This window comes from Mya arenaria, chromosome 4 (assembly GCF_026914265.1).
Source record: "Mya arenaria isolate MELC-2E11 chromosome 4, ASM2691426v1".
NCBI lineage: Eukaryota > Metazoa > Mollusca > Bivalvia > Myida > Myidae > Mya > Mya arenaria.
Genome location: NC_069125.1, coordinates 27978553 through 28002895, shown reverse-complemented (window position 1 = coordinate 28002895; position 24343 = coordinate 27978553). Strand labels below are relative to the sequence as shown.

At 33.2% G+C, this 24343-nt stretch overlaps 1 protein-coding gene across 1 annotated transcript in view; it reads left to right on the top strand.

Moving 5' to 3' along the window:
• The first annotated feature begins 10714 nt into the window (after positions 1-10714).
• The window catches only part of LOC128232514 (rho GTPase-activating protein 5-like), a 74244-nt gene continuing 60615 nt past the window's right edge, over positions 10715-24343 (top strand). The window contains 8 exon segments of the mRNA XM_052946101.1: positions 10715-10822; positions 11973-12665; positions 12667-12760; positions 14168-14849; positions 17732-17950; positions 18266-18556; positions 20690-20875; positions 21439-21538. Coding sequence (XP_052802061.1) covers positions 12357-12665; positions 12667-12760; positions 14168-14849; positions 17732-17950; positions 18266-18556; positions 20690-20875; positions 21439-21538 — 1881 coding nt within the window. The 5' untranslated portion in view covers positions 10715-10822; positions 11973-12356.

Sequence of the window (24343 nt, the reverse complement as noted above, 5' to 3'; positions counted from 1 at the left end):
TAGCGTCAAGATGGGATTTTTTATCATATATTAATCATATCAATATTATTTGTTATTAGAGGTCTGATTGTATAATAAATACAAAATTATAAATGATTGCTTTCACTGGATTAAAGTTTACCGTAGGCATATACTAAAAGGACATATATGTTGCTTCTTGTCCAGTCTGAACAAGGTACTCGCAAAACAGAAGCTGAAACGATCCTAGCTAATTTTGGATTTGGCCAAGCGGAAGAATTACGGCCTCTGATTGGCCGAAGGAAGGGTTGTCAGAAGGTTAGTTTTTAAGGAGGTGGGGGATTTCATAGCGCAGCATGTTAAGGATATGATTTTAATAAGACCATCCCGATACCATACCATACCGTTCGCTTCGAATGCGGAAGGTCGTGGGTTCAAACCCCTGCCGCGTCAAACCGAAAGACGTAAAAAATACTTGGTACCAGTCAGTTCGGCATTAAAGGGGTAGGACTGGGAAAATGGTGTACTCTGTAGTGTTTACACCCAGGAGAGTTGTATCATATAATAATTATATCGTTGCTTTACACCTAGCACGTTAAAGAACCATGAGGTATCTTCGCGAATAGCAAGGGTATCTCATCCGTATCTCACTGTGTCACTTCAAGTCTTCTAATATCTGGATCTGACTGGGAATTGCTGTCACTTTCACCTCATGTCACGTATAACATTTAAACAGCATTTAAGCCATGATTGCGTCACGGCGGGTCAAGCCCTAATGCAGCCACTCGGCTTCAACGAAAGTTAATTATCTCCTGAACCAAAAATCAGTATGATTATATTTATAATGCATGCTAATCAATTTTCGAATGAGGTCATGTGCCAAACATAGTCAGTAAAATCCATTGAAGTGACCGTGTACTACACCAAACTAATAGGTCCGTGACTGCACCTATGACATTAGTTTTCCTATTTTGAAGCTTCTTTTGGACACAGCATCATTTGTATGAAAAACAACCATACTTGAATTGCTAAACAACTATTTTACAGGATAAGCGGAACGGGCAAAAATGGTCCCTAACCAGAATAATGATTGGTTCTCTTTGGTACTATTGAACTATACTAGGACTTCAGACATATACATATAGAAGGCATTATCCACCAATAATAATAATATTTCATTGATAAGGGCCATATGTTACTTTGACCATCCCATTATCAATATAATTATTATTATACTCCAAGCTCATAGTTTATTATGGTCCCCTACAGCTAGGCTAAAGATTCTGTGTATTCCGCAATTTGATTTATCCAAATGATTAAGAAAATGATTAGAGGAGTCCGATAAGAATTTATAAATGTCAGTCTCAATGCGTTTCCTTTTTTGAGCAGTATAACATTGCTTTTGACTGGTTTAGATAATGGCATAAAAAAACAATATTCTATCTGGTAAAACATGAGACTCCGTCTCGTTACGCTTCGTTGAATTCAAACATGGCGAATTATAATTGATCTCAGCAATAATTTTAGAAATTACTGAGTTTTAAGAGAAATCAGATGTCGAATTACTCAATAATTGCATCCAATCTAACCAGAATTAACGTGGCTACAATATTGACTATCATTTGTTTGTTAGATATTGGTAGGTACTTGTATTTTGTTGTTCCGTGTTGCAGATTGGGGTCAGTTTCGTTCACATCTGATTCTGATTCATTAACTAAATATTGAAAAAGAAAATACCTAGGTGACTGTAATACTTGCTATTGAAAATGCAATTACAATTGTTGAAATGTCAAGATATTCCACTTGTAATATTCGGCATTTATTTCTGTTCAGCAATGTTTGGATGTAAGATGATTCAAAACCTTGGCTCTATCCTCTACTGGCTCTAGTCAAGGCATATAGCACTATTGTGCAACTTGAACCAACTCCTATGCAATTCTCCATGACAAGAAATCCCTTAAGACTTTATTTCATAGCCAAAGATATTTTTACCTTGTGGATAGTGCTTTCTGGAAGTGAATCATTGCACAGAAAGTGTCATTTACACTGAACTGTTCAAAACATTGCGCTTGTTTTAAACCAGTCCTGCTCAAAGCCAATAAGGTCTACTAAGAACTATGAGTAACTAAGAACTGATAAGAGATTTTTAAAATCACTAGTCTATGAAATGTTATAATGTAATGAAATATATAATTATGACAATACTTAAAATTCAGATAGGATGCTTAATCTCAGGTTGTTGCATGAAATTTGCATAATTAATGGAAACATGTATTATTTTGCTAAGACGTCTTTGGTTAATATAACATCAAACTCATCAGTTTGAGCTACAATATTGAATTACACCAGGACAGTCAGTTATGTATACTATGGAATGTAAAGATTATGCATTGATTTGTGCTGTTTTGATAACTGTATTATTCCCCCCACACCTGCTTCAACATTTTTTACTAAACCATATATGTGTTTAAGTATGATACACCAGAGTTACAGATAAGGTGTGCATTTGCGTAAATACGCAATTAAAATCATACTCATAAAAAATCATTTATTAAAAAATCAGCCAGTTACAAAACAAATAACAAAAAGCAGAATATGCGAATAAATTAAAATAGAAGCACAATTTTGTTTATTGATTTGCACACCAGGGTGTGTATACAGCTACATTGCAGCAGATTACTGATTGCTGATTAGTCATTCACGGGCCTTAGATCCTCCTTCCTACAGAATTGTAATCCAGGCAAAAATAATATATTGGTTAATCAATATAAATTAAACATAGAAATAATCTTGATGTTAGTATCTAAGATGTATTAACATATGCCTAACAATAGTTCCAGCTTTAATAATTTTCAGTATATGACTTTATTGCCCCTTAACCAACTAAAGAAATTGGGTAGACATTGGCATTGGCTAGCTACCCTCTTGTTTAATTTTGGATATATAAACTGATTCAGTTACCCATATGCATATGCGATCTTAAGTTTTTCCTCACGTTTTACAAGGGAGGCGGTATTGGCCAAGTCATCATCGGCCATCATGACTTTACATAGGCCATAAATCAAAGACTGTATAAGATAATAAAATGAGACACATGCTACCAGAGACAAAATGCATATGTACAGCAAGACCCATAACTCTGGCTTTAATAATTGATTTATGCCACTGTTTCCACTAAAAAACAACAGGCAAGCATTGGTGTTGACTCCACTGTGCTCTAAATTGTTGATGTTGAAGTAAGGACAATTTGGATATCAGTTAATGAGAAATATATGTTTATTTTTTTTGTGGTCTAACAGTCATCGAAATTAGACTTTTGGATGAACAAGTCTGAATTCTTGTACTATTGTTTAGCATCAAAATTTTGAGCCAGCACTGCTATATAAAATTCAGAATTTTAGCAAGCCCGGATGACATTTTACCAATGCAGGGCTTGCGGGCTTGTGTTAATTTCGACTACTCGTCTAAAATAAAGAATCAAAGGGAAAAGTACATCATTAGGCCAATTTAAATTAATTGCTAGATTCTCATTCATTTTTATTTTTAAATGGGGGCGGGGGTTGACATTTTATTTATTAATTTTCTTAGATTACTGTCTCACTGTTGAATATATGTTCATGTTCTCTCTTATTCCATAATGGACCATATACATGCCTTTCTAGACGAACCGAGAACGTGATCGTAACAATCCTCCTTTTAGCATGTGAATTGTATACACTTCGACACTGTAGACCGTACCAGGACAGTACCAGACCGATATGCAAATACAGACCCTAGTAAATTAAATAATATTCGAGGGGTGAAAGCGAAAAGGTTCTGTCTGCTGCTTTATATTATGTCACTTAGAACCTTTTCGCATTTAACTGTTCAACACTTTAATTTGTTTGAGTCAATTAAATTCAAGGGGCAGAGGAAAATAGAGGGTGGGCAGGGATGAAAATCTAGCAATTGGTTTATATTCGCCTTAATTTCATATTTACATAATTATTATGTAATTATAAACCTATGGTAATTTCCGTAGTAGAAATCAACAAATTAACTTTTTTTGAAATGTACAATTAAAAGGAAAAGTTGACCAAATTTTGTTTACACAATATGTAATTATAAGACTATGATAATGAGTAGGACTGTAGGGCAATGGAAAAATATAATCAATCACTAGCTGGAGCATCTTATCAACAATGGTAGGATCAAATTTTAAAGATCAAGAAATTTAGCTGAATACTAAGTGAATGCCAGAAATCAAATTAAAATTTCAACTTTCAAAAAGTATGCTTTGTCATGTATGTGCTGACATTTTCAGTCAAAACTATTAGCTACGAAATATACCTCAAATCAACCAAGAATAAATATTTTGAAAAATCGTTCATATGTAACACTCAGGCCTAAAAAGAATACATTTGGGTTGGATTGCTGTCCCTACATACGAAATAGGCTCCAACCATTTTTAAAGTCTTTTTGTAAAAATAAATAATAAGAAGAATATTTATAAGTGTGTGTATTAAAAAATGGTTTAAAACCTTTTTTGAAGCTTTATACAGAAGATTATTTTAACACCATTCTTCAATGATAACAATAACATAAAGCGTTTTAAAAAAATAAATAAAAAGCCTACATGTACCTACCCTACCTGTTTTTGAAAAGGATGTATACCTAACCAAATCATATTTCTTCCTTATGACCTCATGGAAAAGATGGCCCAATTAATTGTCCGTCGGACATGTATGTAATTTTCTAACATTGTCATTAAAATCATTTACCCCGGTAACATTGTCATATAAAATCATTTATCCTGGTAGTCCATCAGGATGTAAAATCATTTCATTCAGGCATTTTTATTCTTAGTCATGTACCTGTTAGGATGACTGATTAAAAATGTTCTTAGGAGTTCTATTGATCAAATACATCTGAAAGGTTTGAGATCAATATGAATATTGATTTCATTTTACAGGGATGAGTAATAGTGGCATTGTGAGCCCTTTTCAATTCAATAATGATTGTATCATCGCAAGTTGAAAACTAACGGGGCTCGTTCTGGTAATTGTGCTTGGCATGGAAAGTATCATGTTGCTGGTAGTCGTTCAACTTTTCAGTTGACCAATAAAGGAATTATATTTCGTCAGTAAATCATAGCACGTGGTTGTAGATTAAACATTACAATGGATTACCTTGACTACCTCCGACAAATAACCTCCGACAAGGGTTTAGGGGGAGTAAAGCCCTCATTTGCGTCATTTTAATTCTCTGTGTGCTTGGATGATGTTGTTACCATTTTAAGTATACAATGCAAAATTTAACTTGATTGTGTGTTGTCAAATAACAGATTTTTGTTTTTTTGTATCGACTTCGAGTACTTTTTTGTTTCTTCTAAGTTGTGTTAATGAATGAGTGTGAAGCAACAGCAGCAGTTACATTGACAGGTACTACAAGCCATTGTGACAGTGTAATATATTAGAAACTATATATTATTTTTTTATTGATTTAAAGATTTCTATGATAAATGTTAATGTTTCCAAAAACAAGGGCTTGACTTTTTATTTGACCAGAAAATGGGCGGGATGGGGGGGGGAGGGTGTGGAGGAGGTCCTGTCATGAAGGGGGAGGGGGGTCTTGTCATAGTTACTGCTGCCTGTGGTGTGGTGTAAGGGAGATACTGGTACATCAGGCAGAAGCTTCAATGAATCACCGCTCAATATTTTAAAATGATTTGCAATGATGTTTGATTAAGATAATGTTTTTAAATTGTTGAGTCATGTATTTTGTTTGCATTGTGAAGGCAGCAAATCATTATATTATCAGTATTAATACGAATGAATTTAAATGGTCCTGTCTGATCAAGGAAAGAAATGTGAAACTCTTATTGATATTTTAGTATAATTTTGTTTTGAAATTTGAAGAATCCCAGACCAGTTAAAAAATTGTTGCAGCATAAATTAATTATAATACAGGAGATTGAAGAAAAAAAGAAAAGAAATTTAGTGATTTGTTCATAGGGTTTGTTAAAACTTAAATGTTGGTTTTGTTTGGGTGTGATTATTGGATGTGTTATCATTGTAAAATTACCAAAAGGTTTATTAAAGCTGCACTCTCACAGATTGACCATTTTACCAACTTTTATTTTTTGTCTTGGAAAGTTTTTTCGTAAATATCAACAAACCAATGATATAAGATTGCTGACAAAAAATCAGATCGTAGATTTTCATATTTCCGTTCGAAAAATAATGTTTTATGGCTTAAACCATTACTAACGGTTAAAGATAAATGCATAAAATATCAATTTTTGAACTTATATATAAAAATCTTCTGTCTGATTTTTTCTCAGCAGTCTCGTATAACTGGTTTCCATGGATTTTGTCAAAAATTGGCTCATTCCAAGACAAAAAATAAAAAAGTTGTCAAAACGTTCAATCTGTGAGAGTACAGCTTTAATGAAGTGTACATGTAGGTTATTTATTACATTTCCGCAATAGCAAGTGAATCATAGAAAACAGAGTCTAAATGGACAAATCACATTATGAATTGTGCCAGTTTGCTCAGCATTTAATTTTGCGTTGGGCACATGTTTGTAAAGTGGTTTTGTACAATATGTACAGTATCATGTATTTACAATGTAATATGTAGTTCATCGCTTTAAACAACTCAATCAGAGTCAAGTATTTCATGCTCTCTATTTCGGTTATTGGCATACATCACTGAGTAGATTTATTTATTAGGCTGTAATGTCATACTGTGATGTCATACTTAATGATCCACTTACCTGGGCTCCAACAATAAACTAAAAGCTGGTTATAGCTGAGATTCTATATATATATTGAATAAAATAATTCCAGTGTGCTTTTGCTACTGTGGAATATAGGCCATACCAAATTGTTTTTATGTTTAACTGCAAAATGAGTTCAAATAAAACTTGTATTGAAGTGTGTTGATCATGGGAATCACACAGAATGCATCATTTTCTGAAATCAAATGCCAAGAATTCTAGTTCAAAGTATGAAGCTTGTTGTTGACACTTGTATTCTGTAGTGAGAATAGGCCTAAAAAACTATTTGGTTCGAGTTACCCGACCCTACCTATGAAATAGGTGCCGACCTTACCGTTTTAACAGTCTGATGGTAAAATTTTTCTTTTTTTTTCTTTTTAAGTGTGTGTTTCAATATGTGGTTTGCTTTAAGCCTTTAAAGCCTTATACAGAAGGTTACTTTACCACAATTCTCCAATGATGACAATAACGTTTTTATATAAAGCCTAATAAAATTAATCAATAAATAAAAAGCCTACCTACCATACCTATTTTTAAAAAGGATGTAATCCTAAGCAAACCAATTTTTTTTGTCTTTTTAATAGTGAATGGAAAACAGCAAGATTGTTGTGAAAGAATTAGTATTTTCAAGGTTTTGTTTATTTTTTAAGAAATTCATTGCTTTTTTATTTATTAAAGTAATGTGCATTTATCAAATTGGGATTTTTTTTTAAATAAATGGGGAAAACAAACTTTTTTTCACTAAGGAAAAATGCCTTTAGAAGGCAGTGAATTGCACCAAAAAAAATCACTGTAATGTTTAAAGACGAATGTCTTTAAGGTAACCCATTCATCACAGGATGCAAAGATGTGATTGTGCATTTAAAGGGACTGTGTCACAGATTGGCACCAAAAAAAGTTTTTTTCTGTAACAAATCTCAGGACAATTATCTAATAGAATGTGTTTCACTTTGATATCATAATTTTAAATAAAGTACCAAAATGTAAAAAAAAAATTGTGTCGGAGACCGGGTCCGAACCAGCATCGCCAAAATTGAAGTCCAGTGTCTTACTCACTGAGCTACAAAGGCTTATTCTAATCGGGGGACATAATTAAGCTATACACCTACCTCGGTAATATCATGTGTAACATCGACTAGCCAATCACGCATAAGGAATGAATTCTACCTGGTAGACATACCCAGTAATCTTTTTTAAATGAAAAAAACAAAATAACTGCTAAACTTAAATAAATTGTAAACTATGTGGTACTTCAGTTAGTAAGTTTCAATGCATTGAACACATTAATACCAAGTTTATGAGTTTGTTTTTTTTCCGCAATTTTATCATACAGAGTACAGCCCCTTTAAAGCATTACTAACGGTTAAAGAAAAATGCATAAAACATAAATTTTTGAAATAAAATCGAAAAATCTGTGACTAATATTTTGTAAGCAGTCTTTAGTGAATGGTTTACATGGTTTTTCGCATAAATATGGCATGTTCCAAGACAAAAATTAAAAAAGTTGTCAAAATGTTCAATCTGTGAGAGTGCAGCTTTAAACTGAAACTTCACCAGTAGCATTTTTTTTGTATTAATGGTGGATGGATTGCCTTAAACATTGCACTTCTGGGTACTTATCGACTTAAGATGATCATTGTTCTCTGTGCTTATTTTTGGATAACACAAAATACCATAAATAGTTTGAATTGTAGATTGTTTAAGACTGCTATACAGAATTTATATTCTTTCTAGAAGTGGGGACCTGTTACGTAGAATTTATTATTGATGTGTTTTCCTTTGATGGCAAGTTTAAAAGGATAATAATTGAAGTGTAGCTCTTACTTAAATATAATAAAAACATGTTTTTCCCATACTGTAATTTAAGATGATAAGACATTACTCGTTTTAGTATTACATTCAGTTCATGTTGGTGATATTGAAATCAACCGCTGTAAATGAGTTTTGAGTGCATGGACATTAGCAGTTCAAATATATAACGTGAACCAAAATTTCAGGATTACCTTGGTACATATACATGGGATTAACCGATATTTTCTACATTTACGGCAAGTGAGTTTCTGAGGCTGGTATACTCATTTAAATAATTTTATTTTCATTGATCTCAAAACATATATTTTATTAGGGTTTTAGCCAGTTTTTAAAAAGGAACAGGGTCCTGCAGAAGGTAGACACGGTGGAAGGGAGAAAGGGCATATTGATTCGGGCTGTGAAGAACGCCGAACATTTTGTGTTTGACCAAAAGTATGAGGAATTTTGTTAAAATGAAGTAATATTTGGTGTCAACTGCTAAATATGTAAATTTTGTAAGTATTCATAATCACATCAGGGATTGAATTTAACTTCTTTTGCCACTAGCAATTTTTTTTCAACAAGCAAAATGGTAGATATCTCTTGGCGCTTATTTTAATACTCGATAATAACATTTGTGTACAGCGACGAGCGTCCATATACGATCATGTGATTATCTATTATAAACTTCCATAGAGGAGATTTTGAAGCGCCAAGGACAGTTTTAGCGAAATCATTGATTTTATATGCGGTTGCAAAAATATGCGTACGCAAAAAATTCTAGCGACAGGATTTTCTACTCGCATTTTTCGATTTTTACTGGCATTTTGTGAGTTCGATCCCTGCACATATAAGATTTAATCAAAGCGGCTGAAATATTTGACAGTCTTCAGTAAGGCATTTAAATCTATGAGGGCAGGAGGGTACACATGTTGGTCTCCATGAGGGTAGGAGGTTGCTACCAAAAAAGGACAGGGTGCAGCACCCTTCCTTAACTCTTTAGCCAAAACCCTACATAGGATAACCTTAACAATTGTTGATTATTACGTACATGTTTATACAATGTATACCGGACATAGGACATCCAATACATTCCTAGGGTTAAAAATTCTTTGATCTCTTATTTAGTTGCTACAGGGAAGAAATTGACACACATGTCGCATGTTAAAAAACAGTAAAGATACATATTGTCACAATTTTGGTGTCAATTTGTCTCTTCGGTGTTAAACTAGCTTCATGGTCTGTCAAAACTACACTGTTCTATGCTCTGGTACATGTCGCGTGATGTATTTTAGTAGCAGGGGTTTTATATTTAATCTCAAGCATGGTTTTTGTAAATGATTTATGCAGGTTCATAGTTTTGCTTTCGGTTAATTAGAAAATCTGATGGGAATCTTTAAGTTGTGGTTAATTTAACAGGTAGGATTTGTTAGTTTTTGTATGAAAAGTTCCTAATCATTTTATGGCCCTTTCAAGGACTACCATGATGCAATCATACGATCATACGGCAAGTTTTTATCGTATTGAAAGGTTATAAAAGGAGTTATAAATAGATCTGACTAAACAGTTATTGTCTGTTGACTTAGCTCTTCAGTGAATGCATGAATTCAAAGATTTTCTTCGTTTAACTTTCACCATTTTGTTTTAAGTTATAATACCGTATACATGATTATAAAGATAAGTTTTAACAGGATTACGGTAAATGCATTGTTGAAGGTTATACAAACTTTGTAAATTTGAATTTTATAAACTTAGTTATATGATAGTGTAAAAAACAGTAAATATTGTAAAAAAAAATAAATTCAGTTGCTTTTCAGTTGAGAAAGTACTTAAATTTTCTGTTACCACTTCAGCTTTCATGAGAGGAAAATAAGTGAAATAGATATTTGAAATCCGTATCAGTTTGTTTTCGCAAATTTATCCAAAATCACACCTTAAGTTAAGCAGTGTATTTTATTCATAGTTTGATAATTAACGTAACAATGTTCTGTGACCACTTCAGTTTCCCTTAGAGGAAAATAAATGAAATAGATATTTGAAATCTGTATAAGTTTGTTTTTGCAAATATATCCAAAATCACACCTTAAGTTACGCAGTGTATTTTATTCATAGTTTGATAACAAACGTACCATTGCGTGGCACTGTTTACTTTAAATAATCAGGGATGGTCTTTCTTACATGAAGTATGAACATATAACTGTATACAAAGAATGTTAAAAGTGAAGTGATTTTAAGTGCATTAATTTTGTTTAATATGTTTTGTGTGCATTGATTCTTAAATCAAATAAAACATATTTCACTGAAAATATTCAGGTTTGTTTAAATACAGTATGTATATTTTTTTGTAAATTTATAACGTGTTTAACCTATTAATGTCTATGCTTGTGTATTTTGTAATTTGATAATTAAAAATCAAGGATAAGATATGATGTTTAATGATGATAAAAATGTTTGATAATTACATAAGTTAATGTTTATTTTGACGTTACTAAATCACTATATTGGCACTTGCTGGGCCCATGGGCTGGCCGATATATATTTATTAATATGCACAAAGGGACTAGACAAAAAAAAGAAAATTGTCAAAAACTTACACAAAATTTATATCATTGTGTACATAACATTGAATCTTACTTACTGGTGATCACATTGCATACAACACATGTATCTTTCGAAGTTTTTGCGTATTGTGCCAATTCGAAATTAACTGGGTTTGTCTACCATGTAAATTCCAGTTAATTTTAAAATAGTGTCGGCATATTAATCTGTACTAATTACATGACTTTTACGTGCTAAATATACACATTATAAACTGGGAAACCATTACGCGCTAATTTTACAAATACAAAATATTTTAGGCTTGTCTTGTGAACATAATGTATTTGCCGATTTGGGGACCATCTAGTTTCTAGCACCTTTAATAGGACAAAATAATGACAAAAAAGGACTTTGGGGGTCATTTCTTCTGAGGCTTTCTAAATTACTTAATCTGAGCCTGTCAGATGATCCCATGAACTCATGTATATTCGTGAACTGCACTAAAATTGCCTTGCTTCTATATCTTCTATATCATTATTATAGTCTTGTACATGTAACTTAGTAAAATTTCAAACGAAATTAGTTCATTTTTTATGTCATCATTTGTAGTATTTGTATTTGACAAATGATAAAAAATGTTGGATTGGCGTTAAAATGATAAAAAATGTGACTCATCAGTGGATTGGCATTTGCTACAGGGCCCCTTTTTTTTACGTGACATGTCCATAAATATATGCTGGAAACTACAATTCCTTGCTCAGGACATAACATTTGTGGGAAAGATGCAAGTTCGAGTGGTGCTTTTAGCATTTGAAAATGAATCAAGGTAGATTGGTTGTCAATAAAGTCTGCTTAAGGACAATCCTTAGTTTTCATATACATATATATGTTAACAAGATATTAACTGGTCACTGTTTATTTTCAGGATTGACCATGGGTTGAATCACCAGTGTCTTGTCAGAGTGACCACCACATGCAGAGAGGGATGATTATGTGAATTGACGTCAAAGGGCCGCAGCATGATTCTTTGACTTACTATCAACATTATGATTAATGCTATGAAAAAAATTTGAAGTACATGTACATCATAGTTACATTCGGCTGTGTAATTAGAAAAAAAACCTTTCAATTTTTTTTTTTTGTTATGGCTGAAAATGAAACTGTGTTACAAAAATGTGGAAAGAAGGTGGCCGTTTACATAAAGCAAAAGTAAAACGGGGCTCACCAATCAGCCTTGAAGCAATAAGAACTCAATTAAGCTGAATGTCATAAGTTTAACTTGTCCCTAGCTAGAGCTAAAAACGTTAAGATGGCGAAGAAACCAGACAGTCGGACATTTAATGTCAGTGTTATTGGTTTGTCCGGTACGGAAAAGGAAAAGGGACAGTTTGGAGTCGGAAAGTCTTGTTTGTGCAATCGATTTATCCATTCTGATGCAGACAATTACCACCTTGAGCACATTTCTGTCCTCAGCCAATCAGATTTCGGTGGGCGTGTCATCAATAACGACCACTTCCTGTATTGGGGTGAGGTCACGAAAACGGACGAAGGAAACAATTTCACATTCCATGTGATTGAGCAGACGGAGTTTATCGATGATGTGTCCTTTCAGCCGTTTAAAAACCGGTCGAATGGATCCATACCACAAACGGTGTTGTCAGACGAAAGTACAGTCCGCGGAGAAACTAATGTACATCTGTAAAGATCAGCTCGGTATGTGATGTGTCATTCATGTGCACATTTGTATTCATGATTTTTCACATTTTTTAAAATATCCTTATTACACAAATTTTGCATACTGTATTAAATATAGTAATCGTCAGTGCAAATCGAGTATTTAAAATGGTTTCTGTATATAATATCATATGATAAGTGGAATGTATATATACGCAACTTAGGAAAATGACTTAAGTCAAGATTCTTTTGGAAATTGATTTAAGAATGGCTTAAGATGATTATGAATACCGGCACAGGGCTTTTTCACAAAAATTGGGAAGTGACTCGGCTGGTATTCATAAAACATCTTAAGCCATTCTTAACTCAATTTTCCAAAAAAATTCATCGTCATATTAAATGACAAACTTGTATATAGGTGTTTTTAACATGACAGCATGTATTTTGAATCAGATCAATGATTAGGTATTTCTTATATTGAAGTGATTATTGATATTTTGAAGTGATTAATTTAAATGATTTATACATGTAAGTGAGATACTTTACTTAAGAATGACATAAGATAGGAAAGAACTTAGAAGATGATACAAGACCACACTATGCCTTTTCAATTAGGAAAGTTTAATGCGTAAATGATTCAAACTCATTCATTAAATTAATGAAAGATTGACATACTATTAAAAATATTTAGCATAATTAGAAACAAACAACAATAATAACATGAACACACACAATTATTTCATGGGTAAAAATGTTTGCATTTGGTAAGTAGCCGAATTTTGGCCTCTGCTAAAAAAGGTGGAAAAATTAAGTGTAGGAGAAGTTTTGGTTATCTTTTGAATGATTTGATGCCCAGAGAGTGAAGTAAAACTAATATATAGGGTATATATTGGGAGAGATAAACCCCTTAAATCCTGACAATTATAGAAGTATTGACATGCTATGAACAACACAGGACCCTATCAGAATGCCTCCCAAGGATATTTTTGGAAAATTTTGAACTTTTTGAGTTTTTTGTCTCTCAAAATTTGGATATTTATAAAAAAATAATGTATGTTGTAGAACTACTCTTTTAACCATTTATATTTGATCATAATATATAACTTCAACAACAATATATACCATCAGTTTTTCGAACTGAGCTACTTCATATTCGTACAGTCTACTCCCATTTCTATTCTTAGATATTTTTTATAGGGATTTTTTTCCTCAAAATTTAGTGGTAAACCCCATACTTTTTGGCATTGTGAACATAACCAAATATCTGCTTAAAAACTTGCCCCCCAAAAAACTTGCAACGATTTTGAAAAAAATGACTGTTAGACTCAGAATGAATTACGATTATAATGACTTTTCCATAAAAACCAACTCTGGGCTAAAAATACCATGATGCAACACAATTATTTTGTGGACACAATGTACTGAATATCCACTGTTGTTTTACAGGTATGGAAACTGAGAGTGGATATGAACAAAAGCTTATGCACGATGGAAAATTGGGCATTGACGGCATTCTGTGCTGTTTTGATGTCAGTGAAGTAGCAGACCGCCCTATTGAAAAACAGGTGGATTTTTGTTTAACACTTCTAAACCAGGCCTTAAAAACTAAAAAACCTGTTGTGCTAGTAACAACCAAGTGTGATTCTATGAAAATGGATTACGTTCGCGAAGTAGAAAGAATGTTGACTCGTAAAGAATTTAAAAATACCACTATACCCATTGTGGAAACATCTGCTCACGATAACGTTAACATAGAAACTGCATTTCTTGTCCTTGCACACATGATGGACAAGTCTAAGACGCGATATAAAATTGTGCCATTCACTGAAGCGTCAAAAGCACGAAATGAGGTTTTGGATGTTGCGGAAGAGGCGTTTAAAAATCTTCTTCGTGTTAAAGTCACAGAGTTTCGAATGAATTGGACTACCGCTAAGAGAAAGTTGGAAAAAGAGTCGGATTATCAACATTTTGTTGACTTGTTCGGTACAGATAGGGCTCGTAATCTAGTCAGAAAGCACACCCGGACGCTTCGTGAGGATCTGGTGAGGCAGAGGCACAATCTGTTCATGAAACGTCTACCTGACGTCTTGCGGCACTTTTTGCCCGATTTGGAAACCATTGGCGACAGGTATGATATTTGTTCCAACTTTTTTACAACAAAACATAGAATGAACTACTTCGATATAATCTGCTTTTATCAACAAAATAATCACTTTGCTTACAAATAGAAAACAAATGTTGACCTTTGACAAAGCATATTGCTGCAGTATTGTAAAAATAGTAGGGATGGCAACGAGTACCCGAGTACTCGATCGAACGTCCGAGTACTCGAGTACCAAATCACTACTCGAGTACCCGGAAAAAAAATCAAAAAATCTATAAAAATCACCATATACACGATTTACAGACAAAATATCAGATCTGGTTAGTTACCAAGAGGACAATTAACGGTCCCTCTAATCCCCGCTGTGTACACAATTAACCTTAATCAATTAGTTGACAGTTGTTGTGATAGTTGCAAACTGTCAATAAAGGACCCCTATTTCAAATTAGCACTGATGTCAATTAGCGAAGTTCTGATAGCGGTACTTTCACCTACACAATTCTGTTGTATACCAATTAGAGACCTTTCACCAAACAATGGACGCTAACGAGCGAAAGAGTATCGAGAATTGATTTCTTAATGGGCGTATTTTAGCTATTTTTGCAATGATTATCACAATTGATTGGTTGATATTTTAAATCAAGAATATTAATGAGGTAAACAACAATTACACAAAACATTGTAGACAACTGAACAACTGAACTTCGTATTGAATTTCGTTCACTATTTTTATGTATGCTATTAATTTTCGTTCATTGTAATTCTGATTGTTGTTCATTTCTGCAGTGCATACTTGTATAAAATGAAACGAATAAGACAAATTAAAAGCCTGAAACAACATTTGTTTTCTTTTTATATCATTTTTTGTTAAAATACGTAATGAAAGTTTACTTTAAAGGTGAAAATGACCAATAATACGACCAACGCACAATATACGTCATTAACGATACATGTATACACAATCTTGTCTTTGCGAACACATATTCAATTTTTCCGAGTAATCGAGTACCCGTGTACTCGATCGAACGATCGTCCGAGTACTCGAGTATTAATTTTACTACTCGTTGCCATCCCTAAAAAATAGTGATTTTTCTCTTGACAAAGTTGTTAAAGGCCGAAACCAGCAAAATAAGAGGTGTGAGTATTTTGTTATATTTCATTCCATGCCATGTATTACAGACTAAATGAGAAAATCATCTTTTTAAAAAAGTTGTCATCACTGTTTAAAGCTGCACTCTCACAGATTTACCATGTTTACAACTTTTTTATTTTTTGTCTTTGAAAGAGCAAATTTTTGCTTAATTATGTCTTAAACTGTTACTAACGGTTTAAGAAAAATGCATAAAACATCAATTTTTGAACTTAAATATAAACATCTGCGATCCAATTTTTGTCAGCAGTCATATATAACTGGTTTTCATGGGTTTTCGCAAAAATTGGCTCGTTCCAAAAAAAAATGTTTTTCTAGATGTGTTTTGGCTGCTTTTTTACCACGCCTATTTTTTCCGCACACTTATTTTCTGAAAGTTGGATTATTTTGTTCAAGAGACTGCTCCTATTTTTCATAAAATATTTAAAAAAAAAAAAGCTGAATCAAATAATTTGAGCCACTGACTTGCCAACAATTTCTGATTAAGTGGGATTTTGAGGCAAACAATGCCAAAAATTTGTTATAGTTTTTTTTATTAATTTTACTTTTAGTACTAGGGTAGATTAAGTTGTAAATGTTCAGGATTGCTTAATTGTATAGGAAAAAAATAGCTTTTTTATTGGTCCTATTTTTAAATTTGAAAAAGATGTGATTTTATTTTTTCCCTCCAAAAATTGTCTTAGATCTTTTCACCCTCTTGCCCTCCAAAAATTGTCTTAGATCGTTTCACCCTCTTGCCCTCCAAAAATTGTCTTAGATCTTTTCACCCTCTTGCCCTCCAAAAATTGGTTTAAATCTGTTAAACAAAAAATAAATAGGTACATGTACATTTATCAACATACAGAAACAAATACTGTTTAGATATGTAACTTGAGATATTATAACCATATATGACTGAATTGTATGGCTGGCTATCATATTGTATTATTATAAGTATCAATACTAGAGTGCTTCCCCCCACTTAGGTACATCGAACCGCAGTGTCTCTGTTTTACAGGAAATAATATATCAATGTATCATTGCATAGTAGATAAAATAATCCTGTCTTGATAGCTACTGGAAACGTATCAAGTGATGTGGAGGGTTTTTTTGTATACTGCTCAAAATAAGCTCTGCAAAAACCCCACAGTTGTTTAGGGCTTCTAAAAAGTTGGCTGTAGTTTGATCAATGAATTGATTAGTTTACTAACAGACATATTTTTATGTCTTAAATAAGTAACTAATTCTATGAGCTATTTTATCCCTGACTTCCCGCATTATGCACTGTTCTTTCATGCACGTCACGTCCCATTATTATCGAATATAAGAGGGATTGTTGAAAGTTTATGAAACTTCATACAAATGTCAAACAAAAGATTGCTCTAATGCTGTCACGTGATTCTGACGTACGTATATTATGAACTATTTTAGGAGTTATGACCTGCATTAAATTAGAAATAATTTTTTTTTGAAATGTTCTGAATATGTTTTTATCTTACAGAAAGATTATTGAAAGTTTAAAATCAAACTTTCACATATACTGGTAGGTTAATGTTAGGCATTTTGGCAGAAATATTTTTGGGGTGTTGCCCCTTGAGAAATTGAGAAAAAATGCAAATAATTTTTTAAAATGCCTTGGCCTGTTTGTTCAATTATTTGAATTTTATAAGAAAGTCTATGGCCATGTTAATGCCACTGTTGAAAGACTGAATTGCCTTTGGTAATTTTTTTCTGGCTGTAATGTAGAACTATGTCACACCCTTTTCTCCCCTTTCAGGCGAAGCTGGACATCATGTCGAGCCCAGATGCATAGAGACGATGACTTCGATCAGTTTTTTGTGAAAGTCTGTGAGGACGGGGATTCGTGGACGATAACAGACTATGTGGATAACGTCACTGATAATCGACTGCCCCAGGACTTCCTTGTGACCACTGAGGCAGAGAGTTGCTTCCGTAACCATGTCAACGCTCTTCAGGCAGCTCGTAGGAAAGAAGAGTAAGTGAATAAATATTGGAAATACGTTTAGGATTTAACTTTCACTCACCTTAATGTATTTTGGTTGACTATTTGATGATTTAGAAAGCCCAAGTGTCGGCATCTGCTTGGGCTTAGGCATCTGGTTTAAGTTTTAGGGCAAGTTGGCATTTGTAACTCCAATACAGTTTATTCAATTCATTTCATACTTTAAACATATGTTCATGACCATGTGTTGTTGTTTTTCTCGGACATTTATACAAACAAGTACGTTGCAAATGGATATAAATGGCTTTCAAATAATTTCAATATTAAGTCCGTTTAAATGTATTTCAGGTTAAAGCAGGAGTTCTGGGCCTTGCTTGAAAAGAATATAGACAAACCTGGTGGCTTGCTGAGTGACTATTACACAATGTTTCTTGGAAAACCATCATTTGTGGAATTAGAGGACTACGAAAGACAGAGTGTGTTTGATGAATATCAGAAACAGTTAAAAACAAAATTACGCGTCGACTTTCAGGAATTGTTGTGGGAACGACCTAGTGTGTTTAGAAATTTGCCACTCAATCAGAAACTAAATGAAGATGATCTCAATGTTATTCATAATTCTCTTAATGATGACCAAAGGTAAGCCACATAATTAATGAATCATTCGGAGCTCTTGGGCCATTTTCATTGAAAACAACCTTGGATGTATATGGACGTTTTAAATTGTCAGAAATAGATACACATTAACTACGCTACATGTAGATCGCGTAGTAATTTCAATTTCGGAGTTAAAGTTAATGACTCAACTCTTGGTTATCTTAATTATGTTTGCAATAATACACTTACTCTCAATCAATTTAAACTTAGATCTACAAATACAAGCTGAAACACTACATTTAATTAATAATATGATTAAAAATATTGCAAACTACTTCTTATACCGGCATACATGTGAGGTTGTTTGTAGAAAATGGCGGAGGAGTTCCGAATATTTATGCACACAACAAAGAAAATATATTTGTAAGCTCGCGCTGGGTCATCGCCTACTTTATTTTGAAATCATTTCTCTGCTTTGTAGAAAATAATTATGTGAATTATTGAAGATACACATGAATCCGTATGCACTAACGTTTCGAGTGTGAGTTTCAGGCTCGGGGCTCAGAAAACTGAATTCTTAAATATTTCAAAGTTTCTATTATATCACTAACTTTAACAAAAGATGTGTGCCTAATGGTAGGACATGTTATTTGGAGCACATATATATTTTTTCTTTCATCTTTGCTCGTATAATAGCAGTTATACAACAAAATAATAATTCAGCTTTTCTGAGTCTGAGTCAACTCGGACTAAGTATGATGGAGAATACGAGCCCATGCTTTAGAAAGAAATTTTAAATGAATGCTTTGATTATTAATATTGCATAAATCGGATAACTGTTTTTAGTTGACACAAGAGTAGCAACGTTTTACAGACATATGTCAAAATCATCAAAAGTTTGATATAAGTCTTAATTTTAAGCAAAATGTAGCCTTCTGACGTATTATATATGACGTAAATTATCACGTGGTATACACACACTGAGTAACGAGGGCATGTTCTTTCTGCTTCTGTATGTTTAATGTCAGTTAGAATATTTTCACTGCCATTCCTCATCATGTTGCAAAAACAAATGCAATATATTTAAAGATGCTCTCTAACTCCCAAATAACTAGTTCTGGCTTCCATAACTTTAATGTTGATATTTATTTTTTTGATGTTTACAACACATTAAAGTTATGGCGTAATCCCCATAGTAAAGTCAACCAGAATCAATTGAGTGTGATGATGCAATGCAATCACATGACCATGATGACGTCGATGGATTCTATTTATAGCATCGGATTCTCATTGTTCATTTAGTTGAATCCAATTGCAGTAAGGCTGTAAATACCTTTTGATAAGTAAATACTATTTATTTATTCCAAATTTGTTAATAGTTATTTATTAATTATTCGAAATAGAAAAAATAACAGCAAAATAAACGCTAGGTCACATGGGTATTTTCTGAAAATCTTGGTGTCACGTGATTAAATTTGAACACAACTATGACCTAGATAAGGAATGCTTGTAATGGGATTTATTAAAATGCTAAATCAACTATCTTTAAAGCGTTTTTTGGTTTTCAAAATGAGTTTGTGAACTACATTTTACTTCATTTACCTAAGGATACAGCTATTTTGGCTGTACAATGCATACAAGTGAAATAACAGCGTGACATAAAAATGTCACGAATTCTGGTAGGGTTTGGATACGGCGTTCTCTTCAGCGAACACGTCCAAAAAGGTAATATATAACGTGTTTGCTGAAGTTCTTTAGCTACCAAATAAGCAGTACCATAATTAAAACAATTCTTTTAATTTACTGAAAATGATGAATAAATATCAGAAACAATAGTTTCTTATAAAGCATACCGAGTTTATTTTGAAAGAAAGGTGCAGAAAACACAATATTTTTACCTATGAGATTTTTGTTTATCACTCTTGATCTTTTAGGGTCCACCATTTATTAAATATTTGTGGTTTTAGCTATTACATACACAGTTACAATCTTATCAGTAATGAATATTTTCCATAAATGCGTTATTTAGTAAGTTGTGAAAGGTTTATCACTCAAAACTTATGCTTGTTATTTTGATAAAAAATATGAGTATCGCTTTAAATAAGAAATTCCTAAACCAAACTTTTGATATGTTGTACCATACTGATTTTCCACAATACTTATTCCATTCTACAGATTCCGAAAGTTTTACAAGCTGGAAGATGACCGAAAAGTGATGCTACTGAACCACGTTGTGTTTCTCGATAAGCCGTCTGTCGACCGCTGTTTCTGGCACACGTCGATGTCTGACGACTGCAAGTGTACAGAATGTCAGGTCTCATACTTGTTGAGAAACGAACGTCGCCTTACTCCTAATGGCAGGTAATGGCTTCATTTTAATCAGTCTATACATGTATATAACTTTTATATTATATTTGTTTGGTAAACCAATAAAGATACCTTGAAAGTCGTTAATCTATCTTCAACATCGGCCACAGCGGTACTTAATTCTGCTATACATCATAAATACTGTGGGTCAATTTACTGACAAAATCTCGCTTTCATGAAAATGCATGAGGCAGGGGAGAAAACTCTTCTTCCAATGACTTCACATGAAACAATTAAATAGTATCAGTAGCCTCCATAGTCGAGTGGTCTTGACCGCTGCTAGATATAATTGTACAGGAAAGGCAATTCCGTTAAAATCTGGGTTTCGCCAGATCATTTTTTAACTTGAAAGCATCTGGTACCTTGTGGAACCAATAAAACTGTCTCATTAATTATTCATGATTACGAGATCTTCCTATCCAAATCACCCATGGTACATTACGAAGTATAGCGTAGTAGTGGATTTGGGGTATCCAACAAAGAAGTATTTTATGACCAGGCTGATTCTGGAGGAAAATATGTACTTTTGAATGACCTTGATTGATCGTACATTATAGGGTCCATGAGAGCCTTGATTCTGGCCCCATCATCCGGCCCCTCAACCTGGTGTTACTCGGGAAAGATTGTCTTGCTACAGAACTTTTCACCGAAATCAGGGTAAGAACTAAACCATTATCTATCAGGGTTAGAACTTGACCATTATCTATTACAGTAAGAACTTAACCATTATCTAACAGGGTTAGAACTTAACCATTAATGATCAGAGTAAGAACTAAACCATTATCTATCAGGATAAGAACTTGACCATTTCTATCAGGATAAGAACTTGACCATTATCTATCAGTGTAAGAACTTAACCATTATCTAACAGGGTAAGAACATGACCATTATCTATTACAGTAAGAACTTAAACATGATCTAACAGGTTTAGAACTTAACCATTATCTATCAGGGTAAGAACTTGACCATTATCTAACAGAGTTAGAACTTAACCATTATCTATCAGGATAAGACCTTGACCATTATCTAACAGGGTTAGAACTTAGCCATTATTTATCAGGGTAAGAACTTGACCATTATCTAACAGGGTTGGAACTTAACCATTATCTATCAGGATAAGAACTTGACCATTATCTAACAGGGTTAGAACTTAACCATTATCTATCAGGGTAAGAACTTGACCATTATCTAACAGGGTTAGAACTTAACCATTATCTATCAGGATAAGTACTTGACCATTATCTAACAGGGTTAGAACTTAACCATTAATGATCAGAGTAAGAACTAAACCATTATCTATCAGGGTAAGAACTTGACCATTTTCTATCAGGATAAGATCTTGACCATTATCTATCAGGGTATGAATTTAACCATTATCTATCAGGGGATGACTTTGACCTTTATCTATCAGGGTTAGAACTTAACCATTATCTATCAGGGTAAGAACTTGACCATTATCTAACAGGGTTAGAACTTAACCATTATCTATCAGGATAAGTACTTGACCATTATCTAACAGGGTTAGAACTTAACCATTAATGATCAGAGTAAGAACTAAACCATTATCTATCAGGGTAAGAACTTGACCATTTTCTATCAGGATATGATCTTGACCATTATCTATCAGGGTATGAATTTAACCATTATCTATCAGGGGATGACTTTGACCTTTATCTATCAGGGTTAGAACTTAACCATTATCTATCAGGGTAAGAACTTGACCATTATCTAACAGGGTTAGAACTTAACCATTATCTATCAGGATAAGTACTTGACCATTATCTAACAGGGTTAGAACTTAACCATTAATGATCAGAGTAAGAACTAAACCATTATCTATCAGGGTAAGAACTTGACCATTTTCTATCAGGATAAGATCTTGACCATTATCTATCAGGGTATGAATTTAACCATTATCTATCAGGGGATGACCTTGACCTTTATCTATCAGGGGAAGAACTTGACCATTATCTATCAGGGTGAGAACTTAACCATTATCTATCAGGGTGAGAACTTGACCATTATCTATCAGGGTGAGAACTTGACCATTATCTATCAGGGTAAGAACCGGAAGTATGACGTCATGATGTGCTAGTATAATTTTTTATAGATGCACATGAACTCTGCTTTAGTTTAATCAATTGTATGTTGAAGATGAATCGGCAGGGAATCAAAGAAATCACATTGTTAATAATTATTAATTGAAATGTAAAATGATAATTATAATAATTATAAGAATGTTTTTAATAGTTTGTTATCAATAAAAACCGGTTCCCGTCTTCTGCTTAATTTAATCAAGCAGTTAAAAAGTACTGTTACCATAATCAAGAGGATCAAATATTTGAGTGGCTGCATTGATTTTGTCTGTAAAAAATGTAGGGCCAGTAAATTTGTACAGGGTGAGTAGATTTTGTGACCCTCCAAATTTTTTTCATGGCCTGCGGTATAACATTAGTATGATAACTGGTACTGGATATCTTGTATGGTATGTGTATGGTAACTGGTACTGAACTACCGGTATGGAATGAGTTCGGTATCTGTTATTCATAAAAAATCATTTCCTTACTTAAGTTCCTAAAGTTTTCAGTTAAGTATTGTTGACATTATCAGAAATTTATATCAAATGAAAGTCAAGTGAGATACTTAAACTGGGAAATTACATTTCAAAGATACTGCTAATTTTTTGTATCTTTTGAAAGGGGTTTGAAAAGAAAAAAACAGACATGAAGAGATCTAACAAACAGTCTTGAACAATTGCAAAATAGGTTATTTTCCATCTGAAAAAAAAAATACAAACTACAAACTTAATGTTTGATAAAGTTTTGGTTATTGATTTAACATATAAGTAATCAGAGTGATATACACTTTAATGTGATTCCAAAATCATCTCAATTGAACATTATTGTTAATATAGCTATAGGAAAACTAGCTTATTTTTGGGTCGGATTCATAAGGCTAGGTAATGGCAAAGATGTTTTATGAATACTTGCCATGGCTTACAGATACTGGCAAAAAAATTAGAACATGTTTCCTAATTTGTTGCTTGTCCCAGTATGTAGAATAATTACGTCAATTAACAGTAACTTCTAATACAAGGTGAGTACATCATGCCCGAAATGTTGACATGGTTCACATGCGTGCACCAATTGTGTACCAATAGTAATTTCTGTAAACAGTCATTTTATATGTATAAAGTGGCACTTGTACTGTCTTGCTATAGTGTTAGCTTTTTTAGAGAAGTGGAAGTGTCCACCTGCAGAGTGGAAGGTCATGGGTTCGATCCTGACAGGTGCACATAGCAATTTAGACAATCTGTTATATTTGGCACCCAATAAACCTCATGGTCATTGCAAGTTGACCTTAGTCTCCGAAATTTAAGGACAAACTTCAAAATGGAGAGGGGAAAGTGTAACCAGTTATTCGATTTGTATATTGCTGCACTTGAAATGTCTTGCTATGGAG